This window comes from Mobula hypostoma, unplaced genomic scaffold, assembly GCF_963921235.1.
Source record: "Mobula hypostoma unplaced genomic scaffold, sMobHyp1.1 scaffold_158, whole genome shotgun sequence".
In the NCBI taxonomy this organism is placed as follows: domain Eukaryota; kingdom Metazoa; phylum Chordata; class Chondrichthyes; order Myliobatiformes; family Myliobatidae; genus Mobula; species Mobula hypostoma.
The window spans coordinates 77,003-93,441 of record NW_026948245.1 but is presented as its reverse complement, the minus strand read 5'-3'; the positions used below and the strand labels follow the sequence as shown (position 1 = coordinate 93,441).

At 42.2% G+C, this 16,439-nt stretch overlaps 1 protein-coding gene across 1 annotated transcript in view; it reads left to right on the top strand.

Annotated features, from left to right (window-relative positions):
- Positions 1 to 16,439, top strand: part of snapc3 (small nuclear RNA activating complex, polypeptide 3) — a 71,112-nt gene that overhangs the window by 30,565 nt on the left and 24,108 nt on the right. The window contains exons 3-4 of the mRNA XM_063040132.1: positions 3,010 to 3,094; positions 14,874 to 14,978. Coding sequence (XP_062896202.1) covers positions 3,010 to 3,094; positions 14,874 to 14,978 — 190 coding nt within the window. The remainder of the gene's footprint in view (positions 1 to 3,009; positions 3,095 to 14,873; positions 14,979 to 16,439) is intronic.

The following is a 16,439-nucleotide window of genomic DNA, read 5'->3' as shown; positions in this document are numbered from 1 at the left end:
TTTATCCACATTGAATTGCATCTGCCATGAGTTTGCCCACTCACCCAACCTATCCAAGTCACCCTGCATCCTCCTAGCATCCTCCTCACTGCTAACACTGCCACCCAGCTTCGTGTCATCCGCAAACTTGGAGATGCTGCATTTAATTCCCTCATCCAAGTCATTAATATATATTGTAAACAACTGGGGTCCCAGCACTGAGCCTTGCGGTACCCCACTAGTTATCACTTAAGTGAGTTTCCAGTAAATATACTACATGGGCTTGTTTTTTTTTCAATTTTGGTATAATTTTGCTGCGCTTGACTGGATTCAACAGCCCATTGATAATAAAAGAAATGAATTTTACTTTGTCCTTCGCCATGTGTTAGCCATCTGTTAGAATATCATTGAAATTTGCAGAATATAGCTTAATCGATCTACTCCCTGAACAAATAAGAACCAAGAAACACGAATAATAAAAAAAAAGGTAACAAAAGTGTGATTCCAAGGCTGGGGTCTCTAGATGACCCTGGGCTGAGGTGGAGGAAACGTCTAGCCGTTGGGGATAGCCCCTCCTACCTGTGAGTTGAGGGCCCCCGTTGCAGTACCTATAAAAGTAAGTTAAAAAATCTATGTCCATTACACAGAAATGATTTCCCTGTGTATTCCTCCCATGTACATACTCTCATTTAGGTGGGGAAAAAGGAATGAATGAATGAATTTTTAAAAATTGAGCAATATAAAATCCACATAATAATATTTATTTCTCGAGATAGGTATATTTTTGCTTCCATTTAGTTTATCAGCACTTTTAAACCTTATGGCTCTTCCGGAGGAGGCAAGGGCTGTCCTCGGAGAACTCACAGTCTCTTCCTAATATCCTTCTCTCGTTCCCGTCCCCAGCTTCCTCGGTTCTCTTATTATTTCCCAAGCGGATCGGGATAACTGCTCAGCCAGACTTTCCCTTGGTTTGACCACGCTAACAGGCAGTCCTCTGTTGTTCATATCTGTAGTCGCCTCTTCCACAGTCTGATACAGCTGTATCCCTTGGTAAAATACCCTCAGTTTAGCAGGGTACGAGGTTTGGAATTTAATCGTTTTTTGCTTTAATATTCGTTTTGCTTCGGAAATTTCCTTCCATTTCTGTAGGACCACAGGGTACTCATGATCGAAGTATATTAACTTCCCGTTCCAAAACACCCTCCTCTTACCCCAGGCCCTTCGTAGAATCTCCGCCTTGCTCTTGAATCGAAGGAATTTAAGTACTATTGAGCGCGGTTTACTTTCTCTGTCTCCGGGAGGCTGTGGGACAAGCGAACGATGTGTCCTCTCAGTTTCAATCTCCATAGTCGGGGGAATCTCCAGCGCGCCCCACAGCAGCTTGTCTACAAAGTCTATCATCGACAATCCCTCCGCTCCATCGGGAACATTATAAATCCTGATATTTTTCCATCGCGATCTTCCCTCCTGGTCAAGCAATTTACTTTCCTGTTGATTTAATATTTTTATCGTCATACTTAGTATCTGTTCCACATTTTGCACGCGATCTTCCACCTTCTCAATTCGACTCTCTGCCACTATTTTCTGATTGACGTTGGCGAGCTTTATATCATTGAGTTGCTCTTTTATATCTTTTTGGACTTCCCTTATCTCTTCCAGAATCTTTATCATATTTGCCGCTTTGTCTGCACGAGGCCCCGCGTCAGCTTCGCCGCCACGCGCATGTGTAGGAGAGCCGCGCACTGCACCTCTCTCTTCCATAGGCTCCGCAGTGATGCTTTTTTTTATCTCCATTCTTTTTCCCCATTCTTGCCCCCTTTATCAATTCAGATATTTTCGAAAGATCTTATATTTGATGGATTAACGGGGCAAAATATTGCGTTTTTCCGGAGGAGCTATTGATTTAAGCTGCCATTCTGAACGATGACGTCACCGGAACCGTCCAAGTTTTTCTTAAATGTTAAAAATGAGCCCGCATTTACCACTTCATCTGGCAGCTCATTCCACACTCCCACCACTCTCTGTGTGAAGAAGCCCCCCCCCATATTCTTTAAACTTTTCCCCCTTCACCCTTAACCATTGTCCTCTTTTTTTTTCCTCCCCTAGCATCAATAGAAAAAGCCTGTCTGCATTCACTCTATCTGTACCCATCATAATTTTATATACCTCTATCAAATCTCCCCTCATTCTTCTACGCTCCAGGGAATAAAGTTCTAACCTATTCAACCTTTCTCTGTAACTGAGTTTCTCAAGTCCCGGCAACATCCTTGTAAACCTTCTCTGCACTCTTTCAACCTTATTTATATCCTTCCTGTAATTTGGTGACCAAAACTGAACACAATACTCCAGATTCGGCCTCTCCAATGCCTTATACAACCTCATCATAACATTCCAGCTCTTATACTCAATACTTCGATTAATAAAGGCCAATGTACCAAAAGCTCTCTTTACGACCCTATCTACCTGTGACCCCACTTTTCGGGAATTTTGTATCTGTATTCCCAGATCCCTCTGTTCTACTGCACTCCTTAGTGTCCTACCATTTACCTTGTATGTTCTACCTTTGTTTGTCCTTCCAAAGTGCAATACCTCACACTTGTCTGTATTAAACTCCATCTGCCATTTTTCAGCCCATTTTAGCAGTTCCTATTTTCTTCCATTGTGCATCATAACTCAAAATTCTTTCCAGTTTTTATGTAATGGCCGGAAAGGCCGAAGGAGCACAGGGGATGTGCCCTTGGAGCCAAAGAGGTGGTAAACCCCCAAAAAATTTGGGAACCACTAACAAATTATGTAAAATAAATGGAATGTAGAAGAGAAACACAGATTGTTTAGATTAATATATGCAGGTTGACATAAGCTATTAGCCAAAATAAAGCAAGCATTGTTAAAACTTCCTTCTGAAGAATGAGTAACATTTAGAATGCACTTCTGCAGAGAATGTGGAAACATTTGGAGTTTATGAAAGTCATAATTGCTCGCTTTCCTGTGGAGCAGTTTCAGCTTATTGTGAAATGGTTACTTTTACAGAATTCGAAAGAAAGTAATTGAAAAGAGAGAGGAACGATTGGTATGTGACCGTACTTGTCGGCAAGAAATGTTTGCACATGAACATGTAAGTATTTCTCTTAAAGATATTTACAATATTTTTAGTAGGTTAGTGGTGGTTGCCTGACTGCTGTAAAGCAATAAAAATTGAATAAGAAATAAAGATCTTTGATTTTTATTTCAAAGTCAAAGCTATTCTTTATTCATGCTTTCCAACGCCACAGTTCCCAAAAAGACATTGGATTGTGTAGCAGGAAAGAGTTCAAAAGAAGGGAACAGAGGTAATTAGGATGGTCTGTGTGCCACAGTACCCGATGAGATGTTGGGTTGTGTATAATTGGGCAATCTGCAGGAGCCATAAGACATTCGAGCAGAATTAGGCCATTCAGCCCATTAAGTCTGCTCCATCATTCTGACATGGCTGATCCCGGATCCCTCTCAACTCCATACACCTGTCATCTTGCCATTTCTTGACCAATCAGGAAACTATCAACTTCCACCTTAAATATACCAACAGACTTGGTCTTCACTGCAATCTGTGGCAGAGTATTCCACAGAGGCTAAAAAAATTCCTCCTTACCTCGGTTCTAAAGGGTCGCCCAACCATAGGAAACATTTTCTTCACATCCAACTTAACGAGTCCTTTTGACATTTGGTAGGTTTCAATGAGATCCCTCCCGCATTCTTCTAAATTCCAGTGAGTACAGGCCCAAAGCTGCCAAACGCTTCTCATATGTTAACCCCTTCATTCCTGGAATCATCCTTCTGAATCTTCTCTGGACTCTTCAATGCATCCTTTCTGAGCAATGGGGCTCAAAACTGTTGACAATACTCTCAAGAGCAGCCTGACTAGTGTCTTATAAAGTCTCAGCACTATCTCTGTGCTTTTATATTCAATTCTCCTTGAAATAAATGCCAATATTGCATTTGCCTTCTTTACCACAAACTCAACCTGTAAATTAACCTTCTGGAATTCTTGTATGAGGACTCCTAAGTCCCTCTGCACCTCTGATGTTTGAACCTTCTCCCCATTTAGATAATAGTCTGCAGTGTTGTTCCTTTGATCAACATGCATTATCATACATTTCCCAACACTGTATTTCATAGGCCACTTTTTGCCCATTCTTCCAATTTGTCTAAGTCCTGCTGCAATAGCATTGCTTCCTCAGCACTAATCTATCCTTGTATCATCCACAAACTTTACTACAAAGCCATCAGTTCTATTATCTAAATCATTGACAAACAATGTGAAAAGTAGTGGTCCCAATACTGACCCTTGAGGAACACCACTAGTCCCTGGCAGCCAACCAGAAAAGGCTCCCTTTATTCCCACTCACTGCCTCTTGCCTGTCAGCCATTCCTCTATCTATGCCAATATCTTTCCTGTAACACCATAGGATTTTATCTTGTTACGCAGCCTCATGTCACACCTTATCAAATGCTTTCTGAAATTCCAAGTAAATAACATCCACTGCCTCTCATTTGTCCATCCTGCCTGTTACTTCCTTGTCAAGCAAGATTTCCCTATACAGAAACCATGCTGACTTTGACTTATTTTATCATTAGTCTCCAAGTATCCCAAAACCGTACCCTTAATGATAGACTCCAACACTTTCCCAACCACTGAGGTTAGGCTAACTGGCCTATAATTTCCTTTCTTTTGCTTTCCTCCCTTCTTAAAGAGTGGAGTGACATTTGCAATTGCCCAGTCCTCTGTGACCATGCCAGAATCAAGTGATTCTTGAACGCTCATGACCAATGCATCCGTTATCTCTTCACCAGCCTCTCTCAGGACTCTGGGATGAGGTCCATCTGGTCCAGGTGACTTATCCACCTTAAGACCTTTGAGTTTGTCTAGCACTTTTTCCTTTGTAATAGCAATGGCACTCACTCCTGCCCCCTGACACTCACAGACCTCTGGCACACTGGTGTGTCTTCCACAGTGAGGACAGATGCAAAGCCAATAAAAAGAAGCTTGTGTTTCAACAGAATGACCATCTTGGGAGTGGGCCAGTGTTAGAGCCGCAGAGAGTTCAGGTTTTGGTGAGGAGAGGCGAAGGCTATAGGAAGACTTTTTGTTTAACTTTTCTTTCTTTCTGCACAGTTGGAACACTGGGGATGGCAGGCAGGATAGTGGAATGCTTCTCTTGCAGGATGCGGGAAGGCAGAGAGACCTCTAGAAACTGTGACGACTATGCCCACAAAAAATACATCCAGCTGCAGCTTCTTTCAGACCATGTTAAGGAATTGGAACTGGAACTGGAACTGGATAACCTCCAGAAAATTTGCGAGGCTGAGGGATTGATCATATGGAGAGTTAGTTGCCCCGTAGGAGCAGGGCACAGGAAACTGAGTGACTATTGAGGTGGAGGAGAGGATAGTCAGCCGGTGCAGAGTACTCCTGTTGCCATTGCTCTCAACAACCTATACCACTTTGGATACTGTTGTGGAGTGGGGGGGATGAACTAGCCACAACTGTCAGGTCTCTGGCACTGAGTCTGACTCTGTGGCTCAGAAGGGAAGGAGGAGAAGAGGCAAGCTGTCGTAAAAGAGGATTCCCTGGTTAGGGGAACAGACAGGAGGTTCTGTCAATGAAAACAAGGTTCTCGGATCGTGTGTTGCCTCCCGCGGTACATCTAGGTGTGAATCCACAACATTCTGAAGTAGAGGGTGAGTAGTCAGAGGTCATGGTCCACATCAGGACTAATGAAATGGCTAGGAAGGGTGACAAGATCCTGCAAGGTGAGTTCAGGGAGTTGGGTCACAACATGAGAAAATCTGCAGACACTGGAAATCCAAAGCAACACACACAAAATGCTGGAGAAGCCCAGCAGGCCAGGCAGCATCTATGGAAATAATCAGTTATCTGTCCTGATGAAGGGTTTCGGCCCGAAACATCGACTGTTTACTCTTTTCCATAGATGCTAAGGGGAAAGTGTAGGAGAGAGGGCTTCAGATTTTTGGATCATTGGACTTTTCAAAGGAAGGTGAAACCTGTACAGTTGAGACGGTTTGCACCTGAACTGGAGGGGGGGGGACGAATATCCTTGCAGCATGGTTTGCTAGTCTTGCAAAGGCTGTGTGTTTAAACTGGAGTTGCAGGGAGATGGGAACCTGGGTGCAAGAGCAGATAATAGAGTGCTTGTGGGGAAAGATGTTAAGCCTACATACAAAGTCATGAATCAAAAGGTTGACCACTGTGGGGCTAACGCTGAGTTGTGTATACTTCAATGCAAGGAGCATAGTGGGAAAGGCAGCTGAGCTTAGATCAACACATGGGACATTGTAGCCATTAGTGAGACTTGGTTGTAGGAGAGGCAGGAGGGGCTTCACTGTTCCTGAGTTCTTTTCCTTCAGACGTGATAGAGTGGGAGGGATTAAGGGGGGGAGAAGAGGCTTTACTAGACAGGGAATATGTCACACCACTGCTCAGACAGGACACTGGAGAGTTCATCTACTGAGGCTATATGGGTGGAACTTTGTAATAAGAATAACATGACCACATCAATGGGATTTTATCGATCACCCTACTATCCACAGGATTTAGAGGAGCAAATTTGTAGAGAGATTGCAGACACTTGCAATGAAACAAAAGGTTGTGATAACAGTGATTTTAGCTTTCCACATATTTACTGGGACTCCCACATTGTAAAAGGGCCGGATGAGATAGAGTTTGTCAGATCTTTTCAGGGAAGTTTCCTTAATCAGTACATAGAGGTCCCAGATAGAGAGAGTGTGATACAAGATCTATGAGGGAATGAAACAGGGCAGGTGATAGAATTTTGTGTAGGAGAACACTTTGCATCTAGTAGTCGTAATGCCAAGAGTTTCAAAATAAATATGGAAAAAAAAATAGGATTGATTCTTGGGTTGAGATTCTAAATTGGAGAAAGGCCAATTTTGATGGTATCAGAAAGGATTGAGCAAACATTGGGAAAAGTTGTTTTCTGGCAGAGCTGTACTTGGTTGGCGGGAGGCCTTAAAAAGTGAAATTTTGAGTGCAGAATAAAAGGCTTAGGAAACTTAGGTTTTCGAGAGATATTAAGGTCCTGACTAGAAAAAGGTGTATAGAAAAAAAAGATAGGAATGGCAAATAAAATACTTGAGGATAAGAAATGCAGAGAATGCTTAAGTAAATCAGGAGGGCTAAAAGAAGGCATGAGGTTGTTCTGGCAGACAAGGTGAAGGAGAATCCCGAGATAAGAGTAAAAGGATAGCAAGGGACAGAAATGATCCTCTGGGAGATCAGAGTGGCCATCTCTGAATGGAGCCAAAAGAGTTCAGCTGAACTTAAATCAATTTTTTGCAACCGCACTTACTCAGGAGATGGATGCAGCATCTATAATAGGGAGGCAAAGCAGCAGAATTCAGTTGTCAAAAGCACTATCTGAAAGCAGTCCATTAGCTAGACTAGATGTCTGCGCTGATCTTCCTGAGACCGCTTTGCTGAACACCTATGCTCTGTCTGCCAGAGAAAGCAGGATCTCCCAGTGGCCACATATTTTAATTCCACATCCCATTCCCATTCTGACATGTCTATCCACGGCCTCCTCTACTGTAAAGATGAAGCCACACTCAGGTTGGAGGAACAACACCTTATATTCCGTCTGGGTAGCCTCCAACCTGATGGCATGAACATTGACTTCTCTAACTTCTGCTAATGCCCCACCTCCCCCTCGTACTCCATCCGTTATTTATTTTTATACATATATTCTTTCTCTCACTCTCCTTTTTCTCCCTCTGTCCCTCCGACTATACCCCTTGCCCATCCTCTGGTTCCCCCCTGCCCCTTGTCTTTCTCCCTGGGCCTCCTGTCCCATGATCCTCTCATATCCCCTTTTGCCTATCACCTGTCCAGCTCTTGGCTCTATCACTCCCCCTCCTGTGTTCTCCTATCATTTTGGATCTCCCCCTCCCCCTCCCACTTTCAAATCTCTTACTAACTCTTCCTTCAGTTAGTCCTGACGAAGGGTCTCGACCGGAAACGTCGACTGTACCTCTTCCTAGAGATGCTGCCGGGCCTGCTGCGTTCACCAGCAACTTTGATGTGTGTTATATGAGCCAGTGTCTCCTTTTGACCACAGAGCTTACAGTTCGGGTCCTCTCTCATCCCCCATGTGTACAGATGTAATGGTGAAAGAAGGGTGTCATACACGGATTGCAAGAGGAAGGAAATATGGAAGGGCTCCAGTCTCCATAACTCTGCCCATGAGATCTTGCAGATCCCATTCTGTCCAGGCACCCTGGGACCCTTGTTCCACTGCTTGTGACATCCGCTTCTCTTCCTCACGGATCCATACTTCTGCCTGTACCATGCCTCGCCTGTTCCTTATGCTTGCGTTTCCCCACTGCTGGAAGTGAACTGAGCCGAGGCCTTGCTGCCCGACGCAGGGGTTGCCGATGATATCTCGCAGCTTCAGAGAACACACTGCCTCCTCCACAGCTGCGTTGGCTGCCCACCTGAGCTCAGATCTGGTTGTAACGCCTGCTTGCTTTACCAAGATGTCATTAGAATCGCTCAAGCTTAATAAGGCTCTGCATTTTGCCACCTTGAATTCCTCCACAGCAGCTGACAGGGGAAGCTGCAGTTGCCCAGAACGAATGTAAAGGCCACTGAAGAGAAGCTTGGGGGAACTCCCAACAATCTCCGCAGGTGCTTGTTGGTTTTCCTCTCGATGCCCCCTACGGCAGTCATGGGGAGCTCATAAAGTGTGAAGAGCCACAGAAGCCTGGGCAGAATGCCGTATTGGTACAGCCAGGGCTTGAATTTACCAGGAAGTCGAGATTTGTTAATCTTCTTCAGCCATTCGTCTGTCTGCTTCACAGCATTGGTGACATTGGCTCCATCTGTCAGTGACACATTAAACCACTTCCCCAAGCATGTTATCGGGTAATCTTCGATGGAAGGGATGACCTCACCCTGAACTTGGAGGCTAAACTTGCTAGTAACTTTACCCTTTCTGATCACCATGCACCTGGACCTCTTGGCCTTGAAGGACATCTTCGCCCAAGTGGCTACATTACCCAGGGTTTCCAATACCCATCTTGCTTGGACATGTGACACAGTTGTTACAGTGATCTTGTCCTTGAACTCTCGTAGAGCCTGCCAGCTGAACAATACCCGACTCCAGCATCGGGCCGCGGGTTATATCTTCTGCTGATAATAGGAGGTTCATTCCCATAATAAATAGGATGGGGGAAATGGTGCACCCTGTTGGAATCCCCTTTGGAGGTCCTGCCAACTAGTTGTGAAATGGGTTGATGTAAGTCTGAGTTTGAATCCTCCTAGGTAGCTGGTGATCATGTCTTGAATAGCCACTGGGATGTAGTAGTGGTCGAGTACTTCTAGGATGAGGTCACGTGGAATAGACACGTAGGCGTTCACGAGGTCTAACCAGACAACTGTTAGGTTGCCCTTTTTCTGCTTGGCCTCATGGATCAAATGGCTAAATATTGAGGTGTGTTTCAGACACCCCGAAAAGCCTGGAATACCGCCTTTCTGGATGGATGTGTTGATATAACGGTTCTGCGTAATATAAGAAGTCAGCCTTCTTGTGAGCACAGAAAAGAAAATCTTACATTCCACATCCAGGAGAGAAATTGTCCTAAACTGGGCAATTGTGGAAGAATCCTCTTCCTTTGGAATAAAGCATCCCTCTGCCAATTTCCAACTTTCCAGCTGTGAACTCAGTCATCACGGGCACTAGCCTCACCAGCATCTTCAATTGAATTGAATTGACTTTATTCAAGGTGCGATGCTTCAAAAAGGCGGCATCTATCATTAAGGATCCCATTGCCACGAGTATGGCCCCATTAGGGAGGCAGTACAGGAGCCTGAAGAGATGCACTGAATGATTTAAAAATAGCTTCTTCCCCTCTGTTATCAGATTTCTGAATGGACATTGAACCCAGGAACACTATCTCACTATGTTTTTCTATTTTTATTCTAATTTAAATCAACTTTTTATATGCAAGAAAAAGTTTGTGAACCCTTTGCAATTACTTGGTTTTCTGCATTTATTACTCTTAAAATGTGGTCTGATCTTCATCTAAGTCACAATAATAGAAAAACACAATCTGCCTAAATGAATAAAGCACGAACAATTGTACTTTTCATATTTTTATTGAATATTGTTTAATCATTCACAGTCCAGGCTGGAAAACGTATATGAACCTTTATATTTAATAACTGGTAGAACCTCCCTTAGCAGCAATAACCACCACCAAACGTTTCCTGTAACTGCTGATCAGACTTGCACAGTGGCAAGGAGGAATTTTAGACCATTCCTCCATACAAAACTGTATCAGTTCATCAATATTTCTGGAATAGCTTGCTGAACAGCTCTCTTCAGGTCATGCATCCTGCGGCATCTCAATTGGGTTAATGTCCAGACTCTGACTTGGCCATTCCAAAACACGAATTTTCTTCTTTTTCAACCATTTTGTTGTTGATTTACTGTTGTGTTTTGCATCATCGTCTTGTTGCATCATCTAACTTCTATGAAGCTTCAGGTGACTTACCGCTACCCTGACATTCTCCTGTAAAATGTCTTGATACAAATTTGAATTTATTATCCCCTTAATGACTGCAAGCTGTCCAGACCCTGAGGCAGCAAAGCATGATGCTCCTTCCACATGCTTCACTGTTGAGATGAGGTTTTGGTGTTGCTGTACAGTGTCCTTTTTCCACCAAACATAGAGGTTTGCATTTCTGGTGAAAAAAAGTTCAACTTTCATTTCATCTGTCCACAGAATATTGTTCCAGAAGCATTATGGAACATCCAGGTGGTCTTTTGCAAACTTGAAGTGCAGCAGTATTTTTTTGGAGAACATTGGTTTCCTCTGTGGCCATGGTGTCCTTCCATGAGCACCATTCTTGTTCAATATTTTTCTTATTGTGGATATATGAACAGACCATAGTAAGTTCTAGAGATTTCTGTAGGTACTTTGCTGTTACCCTGGCTTCTTTTTCACCTCCTTTAGTATTGCATGTTGTGCTCTTGATGCGATCTTTGTAGGATGCCCACTCCTAGGAAAGAGTAGCAACACTACTGAGTTTCCTCCATTTAGATTATGAAGACATGTAGTCCTCTTTCATTGTCATTTAATAATGTATGCATTAAGAAATGATACATTATTTCCTCCGGTGTGATATCACAAAACACAAGACAGACCCAAGACTGAAAAAACTGACAAAATCACGTAATTATAACATATAGTTACAACAGTGCAACAATACCATAACTTGATGAAGTCCATGAGCACAGTAAAATTCAAAGTTTCTCAAATGTCCCACATCTCATGCAGACAGGAGAAGGAAGAAAAACTCTATCTGCCATGCCGACCTCAATCCGACTCTGAGTCATCCGAAAACTTCGAGCTCTGATCAGCTCTCCGACACGGAGTACTGAGCGCCATCTCTGTCCGAATGATTCGACCTCCTTCTCAGTCGCCAAAAGCAGGCAAGGCCGGGGATTTTGAGGCTACCCTCCGAAAGATTCCCGACCACACAGTAATGACAACAGCGAACGGGCGTTTCAGAAATTTCTCCAGATGTTCCTCTGTGCTTTCTCCACCAAATCAGAATTGTCCATGGCCCCTATTTAACAGATACAATATCATTTTTCACTGGAGGGCTGTGCACACGCAGGCGTGCCGCCTTTTTCCCTTACAATTTCCCTTACGGTGGACTGATGAACGCTCAGTTCTTTAGAAATGTTTTAGTACCCTTTTACAGCTTCATGCATCTCTACAATTCTTCTTCTAAGGTCCTCTGAAAGTTATTTTGATTGAGGCCTGGTCCACATATATTCTTGAGAAGAGCAGGCTCTGTCAGTAACTGACTTTGTGTGTGTTTTTTATAGGGCAAGCACCTCTACAACCCACACCTCCACAACCCACACCTCCAATCTCATCTCACTGATTGGAATATCTGAATCCAAATATCTTTTGCAGAAGGCATTACAGGTTTCCCCCGCTATCCGAAAGTAGAGCGTTCCTATGAAACCTTTCGTAAGCAAAAATGGCGTAAAGCGAAGAAGCAATTACCATTCATTTATATGGGGAAAATTTTTGAGTGTTCCCAGACCCAAAAAATAACCTACCAAATCATACCAAATACCAAATAACACATAAAACCTAAAATAACGCTAACATATAGTAAAAGCAAAAATGATATGATAAATACACAGCCTATATAAAGTAGAAATAATGTACTTACAGTGTAGTTTCACTTACCAGAATTGGGAAGACAGCGAGCACACTGGAAGGTTCATGCATTTTTTTATCATACAGTTCTTTGTAAGCGCTCAAAACATCCTGCAAACCTGCCCTAAACCTACGTGCACTTTCAAAGTTACAGTCATACTTTTCTGCAATCATTGCAGCACTGTCAATTGTAGCGAAAATCTCACGCAGTTCAAAGCTATAGCGGTTTGATGCTGAGTGTAGTGCCCAGGGCCACTCTCGCTGCTCGGTGTGCACGCTGCCTCTGTAACGGCTTGCTGCAAAACAAATGCTGAACAGTATTCTCGCTTTTCGCCTTTTTTCGTAAAAGCAAAAATCCTCTTCAGATTTCTTACGGTTAGCGAAAACAGGTACTAATGTAGGTCTTTTGTAAAAGCGAAGTGGCGTAAAGTGAACTTTCGAAAAGTAGGGGATACCTGTAACCCCGAGGTTCATATATTTTTCTGAACATAGACTATGATTATTTAAATAGTGTATCTATTATTGACGAGAAGAAGTGTGTTATTAGTTTAGGCAGATTGTGTTTGTCTTATTGTGATTGAGATGAAGATTAGATCACATTTTATGAGTGATTAATGCAGAAAACCAGGTAATTGAAAACGGATCACAAACTTTTTCTTGCAATATATACTGTAATTTACAGTTTTTATTATTATGTATTGTAGTGTACTGCTACATAACAACAAACTTTATCACATGCCAGTGATATTAAAACTGATTCTGAATCTTGTATAGAGATTCTGGAGGAAGTTACCAGGAAAATTGATGAAGGCAAGGTAGTGGATGTCGTCTACGTGGACTTTAGCAAGGCCTTTGACAAAGTCCCACATGGTCAAGAAGGTTGAATAGCTTCTCATTCAAAATGAGATAGTAAATTCAATTAGACATTGGCTTTGTGGGAGAAGCCAGAGAGCGTTAGTAGATAACTGACTGGGGGCCCGCGACTAATGGTGTGCCACAGGGAACAATCCTAGATCCATCAACAATCTGGATGATAATCTGGTAAACTAGATCAGTAAATTTTTAGATGACACCAAGTTTGGGGGTGTAATGGATAGTGTGGAGGGCTATCAAAGCTTGCAGCAGGATCTGGACCACCTGGAAAAAATGGGTTGATAAATGGCAGATGGAATTTAATGCAGACAAGCGTGAGGTGTTGCACTTTGAGAGAATAAGCCAGATTAGGACTTGCATGGTGAGTGATAGGGCACTAAGGAGTGCGGTAGAGTAGAGAAATCTGGGAGTACAGATCCATCATTCCTTGAAAATGGCATCACAGGTAGATAGGGTTGTCAAAAAAAGGCTTTTGGCTTATTTGCCTTCATAAATCTAAAGTTTGAGTACAGGAGTTGGGGTGATATGTTGTAGCTGTATCAGACGTTGGTGAGACTTAATTTGTAGTATTGTGTGAAGTTTTTGTCATCGACCTACAGGAAAAATGTCAATAAAATTGAAAGAGTACAGAGAAAATTTACAAGGATTTACGAGTTTGCCAGGACTTGAGGACATGAGCAATAGGGAAAGGTTGAATAGGTTAAGACTACACCCAAGAGCAGGGGTTCCCATCTGAAATCCACAGACCCCTCGGTTAATGATAGTGGACTATGGCATGTAAAAAGTTGGGAGCCCCTGTCCTAGAACGTAGAACAGTGAGGGGAGATTTGATCGAGGTATATAAAATTATGAGGGATATAGATAAGGTAAATGCAAGCAGGCTATTTCCACTAAGGTTGGGATATACCAGAAGTAGAGGCCATGGGTTAGGGTGAAAGGTGAAATGTTTGAGGAGAACATTGCGGCATTTTCTTTATGCAGGTTGGTGATGGTGTGGGATGAACTGACAACAGAATTGGTAGATGCAGGTTCAATTTCAACATTTAAGAGAGATTTGGATAGGTACATGGTTATGGAAGGTTATGATCCGGTTGCAGGTCAATGGGACCAGATAGATAAATAACTCAGCATAGGCCAAAGGGCCTGTTTCTGTCCTGTTGTATTCTATGACTATAACAGATGACTTTTTAAATGAGTAATCAATAATCCCACTGTGTTTTGTATTTCATGTTAAAACAAGGCCAGAACAACAAGCTGTTCTTCCACAGCCAGTTTGTCTTTCGGTGTATCCATTTGCTTAACAGAAACAGTAGAAAGCTGAAGAAATTATCAATACCATTATCACCATGCTTGGAGGGAGCACTTTTATGTAGCCATTATTATATTGAAGTGTGTTAGGTGTTCAGGATCAGTTTTGTCACACAAGAGTGAAGGTATTCTTTGTCTTCATTTTGATATTCAATTATAAAGACTGTGTCCTTGAGGCTTCCGTCTTTTTACCAATGGTGAGAACAATATCACTGTCCATAAATAACATTTTAACTAATTTTCAAAAATTTCTTGTTAAATCTTCTGCATTTTAAATCAAGCAAGCTGGAATATAAGGTTATGAGAGGCAGAACTGAAGTGGCCTTCAATGTTACTATATACAATATACATGATCTAAATGAGAGACAAAATATAACTAGAATTTTCCATGTTTCCATTTACTTATAAGAATAACATGCCATTGTTTACTATGTGGATTTTATTTTTATGTAATTCAGGAAATGCGGACTGTGGGAAGGAAGCCCAATAATCCAGAAGATTTAGTTCCAGTGGGAGAGATCATCCTAACTATTAATGTGTACTCCCCTGTTATATGTACCAAGGTGCGTTTGTGTGTCTAAACTAGTGGTTTCCATCTATTGGTTCATGCCACTGGTTTATTATAGAGTTTTGATTAATAATTATGAATAATAGACAAAGCTATTGTGCATGTCAATATTTGTAAGTGGGCACAGTTGTAAAATGCTAAAACACAAAAGTTGAATTTGTGAGTTTGATAAAAGGTATTCTGTGGACCATTTATCTTAATTTAATACCAGTGGTTATACACTCAGTGGCCACTTTTTTAGGTACACCTGTACACCTACTTGTTAATGCAAATGTCTAATCAGCCAATCATGTAGCAGCAACTCAATGCATAAAAGCATGCAAACATGGTCAAGAAGTTCAGTTGTTCAGACCAAACATCAGATTGGGGAAGAAAAGGCAACAGTAGCCCAAATAACCACACGTTACAAGAGTGGTGTGCTGAGCATCTCTGAACACACATGTCAAACATTGAAGTACATGGGCTGCAGTAGCAGAAGACCAGAAGCATACATTCAGTGGCCACTTTATTGGTTCAGGAAATGTCTAATACAGTGGCTTCTGAATGTAGTGTGTTTTTTTCCCCTTTTAACTCTGTGTCATCACAGCCTTCAAGTAAATTGTTCCAATTCTTTTTCACCATTAAGTTCACCACTTTACATTTATTAGCATTGAGGATATTTAACTTAGTTGTTGTATAGCAGAGTTTCTCATTCTAACCATGCGAAATAAATTAACCCCCAATTGTATTATTTACACTATTTTACTGATCATTGTGCACCTGAGAACCTTTCACATCTGCTGAAAAATTGCTTGTTGGAAAGCCAAAGAAAACTGCTAGAAAATATTATGATAGGTCATTGATGAGAGGACTTCAATCTGAATTATTAACTCCAGTTCCATCTCTCTCTAGCTCCCCTTTCTTCTTTACTGTAATCTTTCAGTTCTGGTCTTGTAAATTTTTTTGTGTGTGCTTTCAGCACTGCACTTCACTTCCTATGAAGATTACATTATGCATAGGCAATTAAGACCTTAAGATTATAAGACATAAGAGCAGAATTAAGCCATTTGGCCTCTCGCTTCTGCTGAGCCTATTAAACGATGATTGGTTTAATTACGCCTCTCAACCCTATTTTGCCTTAGACAATAGGTGCAGGAGTCGGCCATTCGGCCCTTTGAGCCAGCACCGCCATTCACTGTGATCATGGCTGATCATCCACAATCAGTACCCTTTTCCTGCCTTCTCCCCATATCTCTTGACTCCACTATCTTTAAGAGCTCTATCTAACTCTTTCTTGAAAGCATCCAGAGAATTGGCCTCCACTGCCTTCTGAGGCAGAGCATTCCACAGATCTACAACTCTCTGGGTGAAAAAGTTTTTCCTCAACTCAGTTCTAAATGGCCTACCTCTTATTCTCAAATTGTGGCCCCTGGTTCTGGACTCCCCCAACATCGGGAACATGTTTCCTGCCTCTAGC